This window comes from Sporothrix brasiliensis, assembly GCF_000820605.1.
Source record: "Sporothrix brasiliensis 5110 chromosome Unknown Cont19, whole genome shotgun sequence".
In the NCBI taxonomy this organism is placed as follows: Eukaryota; Fungi; Ascomycota; class Sordariomycetes; order Ophiostomatales; family Ophiostomataceae; genus Sporothrix; species Sporothrix brasiliensis.
Window position 1 is genome coordinate 675,766 of NW_024467138.1, and position 2,553 is coordinate 678,318.

At 48.9% G+C, this 2,553-nt stretch overlaps 1 protein-coding gene across 1 annotated transcript; it reads left to right on the forward strand.

Moving 5' to 3' along the window:
* Positions 1-2,163: 2,163 nt before the first annotated feature.
* On the forward strand, positions 2,164-2,553 carry SPBR_01117 (uncharacterized protein; the record flags this gene model as incomplete). The annotated part of the gene is made up of 2 exons (XM_040759435.1): positions 2,164-2,289; positions 2,368-2,553. 2 exons carry the CDS (start codon positions 2,164-2,166, stop codon positions 2,551-2,553), a joined length of 312 nt encoding a protein of 103 aa, XP_040618005.1.

The window sequence follows — 2,553 nt, forward strand, 5'->3', positions numbered from 1 at the left end:
CGGACGATCCTACACGGCACCACTCGCAGTGGTGCCGTGGTAAACGTTGCCGTTTGAATCCTGCGTTTCTCCGTGAACGATGCGTGTCGACCACTTACGAAATGAACAGAAGCTGTTCGATTGGATGCGAAATAACCCAGTCAAGTCTGTATCATCAAACAGAGCAAGACGTAAGGAACGGCTATTATATAACTGTCGGAGTACAGGATCGGTGGAAGTATTAAGGCCATCGTTTATTTACGAATGTTTCAAAACACGGCGATAACACGAAACACAATCGTTCTATTATTTATTTATTGTTTTTAAAAATTATAAAAAATCAAACCCGGCTATTGCTAAAGGAGACGGGTCGGGAAAAGTGCGTCTGCGTTGTTGCTACCTCGTCTTTGTTGGATGCGGGCTTTGAGTTGTATGGATTTTGGTATTGGCGTTGGTGTGGAATAGGAGAGCGAGGGAAATGAATGAGAGAAAAGAATTTAAACAACTAGTCATTTAATAACTGTGTCTGCTCCTTACCATGCAATTGTGATCTTGAGAGGATGAGACTAGCAGAGCCTTGAGTCAGGTCGCCTGGGGAATATTCATTTTCGACCTGTTGTACGTCATTTTGTGGCTGATAGTGAATGGCGAGAAGAGGTCCATTTGGTGGAAAAGTTGCCCTGTGATGTAACTCCTTTCGACTCAGTTGAAAAACCCCCAATCTCGAAGGCAGGTCTCGGCGGAATGCGTATCTTACCTTGACCTTCTTGTTCTTTTACCTAAGATAATCTCATTTACCTGTCATTCTCAGACATAGTACTGCCATGTCATCCATCCATATCGTGAATTCGACTCGTTTTCCGCCTCAAAAGCGTGTTTCAAATTGCGTTGTTGCGGACACCCAACAAAGGAAACGACGGAGCAAGGGGACATCCTGCCCCAAAAATGCGGGACTGACTGGCGGGACCCACAACAGTGACACCCCCGCGAGTTGTGTGCCCTGCTGCCTATAAGAAGAGGCTCTGCGGAATTTGGGGTTTTACTTTGTGTTTTATTTTATTCCCATATGCAGTCCGGTCAGGTACGCCGTATACTGCACTTGCTTGGGCACCACAGACATGCCCTGCCTGCCGTCAACGTGACACTTGACGTGCACAACTCGAGCTAGGCAGACATTGTGGTTGCCGGCCAAGACTTGTGATGCGGCAGTGCTCCTTTTTGTCTTTGTTGATCATTTTTTAATTTTTTAATTTTTAATTTTAATTTTAATTTTTAATTTTATTTTCTTTCTTCCCCTTTTGACCACTTTTCCGTGTCCTCGGTAACACTTCCTCAGTCCTCGCCTCATCGCCAAGATGATGGGTAATCCGTATTGCCGTCCGGCGGCGGTGCAGCAACTTGCCGGACGCTTTCCCTCCTTGGCTTAGACGGCATTGGCTTTCCGCCTCAAGGTATCCAACGCCAAACTGCCTCTACTGCCACCCTTCGTCTCTGCCTTCCCCAGCAGAGCCTCAAAAAAAAAACGGAGAGTTTCTGCCTGAGACAACGCGGTCCAGGCTCTCGTACCATGTCGCAGAACTATGACATGAAATGGAAAGACTTTAGATCGACAAGAAGCTTCACGGGATCACTGCTCTGCCTCCTTTTCTTTACTGCTATCATGAACGCCGGTTGTGAACTGCAACCCAAGCCCCAATGCCGTTACGGCCTTCCTTTTTATTGGACTTGATTTTAATTTGACGTTTTGTTTAAATTTCTTTACACGGTTTTCTTCCGGCCGATCCCCGTCCAAGTCCTCAGGCCACCGGGAGTGGATCTTCCACAGCTATGGTTGGCAAATCACCAACAACGTCTGGTCAGTTGAGTCAGTCTTCTTGTTTTCGTTCTCGCGCCCTTTGCACATCTCTGGTGGGAATGCCGAATTCTGCTTCGCCCCCCAATCCGTCCATGATGGCGACCTCTCGTCAACGTATAACTGTGACTGAGACTGAGCCTCGTTGGAAACAAAGAGATATAAAGGACGGTCCGGTTCCTCACTTGGAAGGCATCGACTCTCCATCCCATCCCATACCACACACATTCGTTCTCACGACGCGTTCTTGGCCACTCGGGCACTTTCCCATTTCCACTCCTATTCAGCGACGACGACCCTGTCGTCTTCTTGTTCTCCCTTCGCACACAATCATGGCACACAGCATGAGCCGAATGGCATCAGGGGCACAAGTGGCCGGCCCATCAGACATTGTCTGCCAACAATGGTTGGACCAGGGCATACGAACACGAAAAACCTACATTACTGTCTGGTACTGCGTATGTTGACGTTGCCCCTCCCCATCGTTCTGTTTTTGTTATTGAGAAACACGTCCAAATTAACGACCACCGCTGTAGTGCGACTGTGGCAATGGTCCCATGCTCTTGTCGGACTCCTGCTCTGGCAGCGGCTGCTCGCACTACCGCTGCTCGTACTGCACGGAGGAGGAGATTGAGGAGACGACCGACGACTACATCCTGCAAGCTGCCCTGCAGACGGCTTTGCAGGCGCACCACGCCCCGGCATGCTGCTCCTCCAACTGA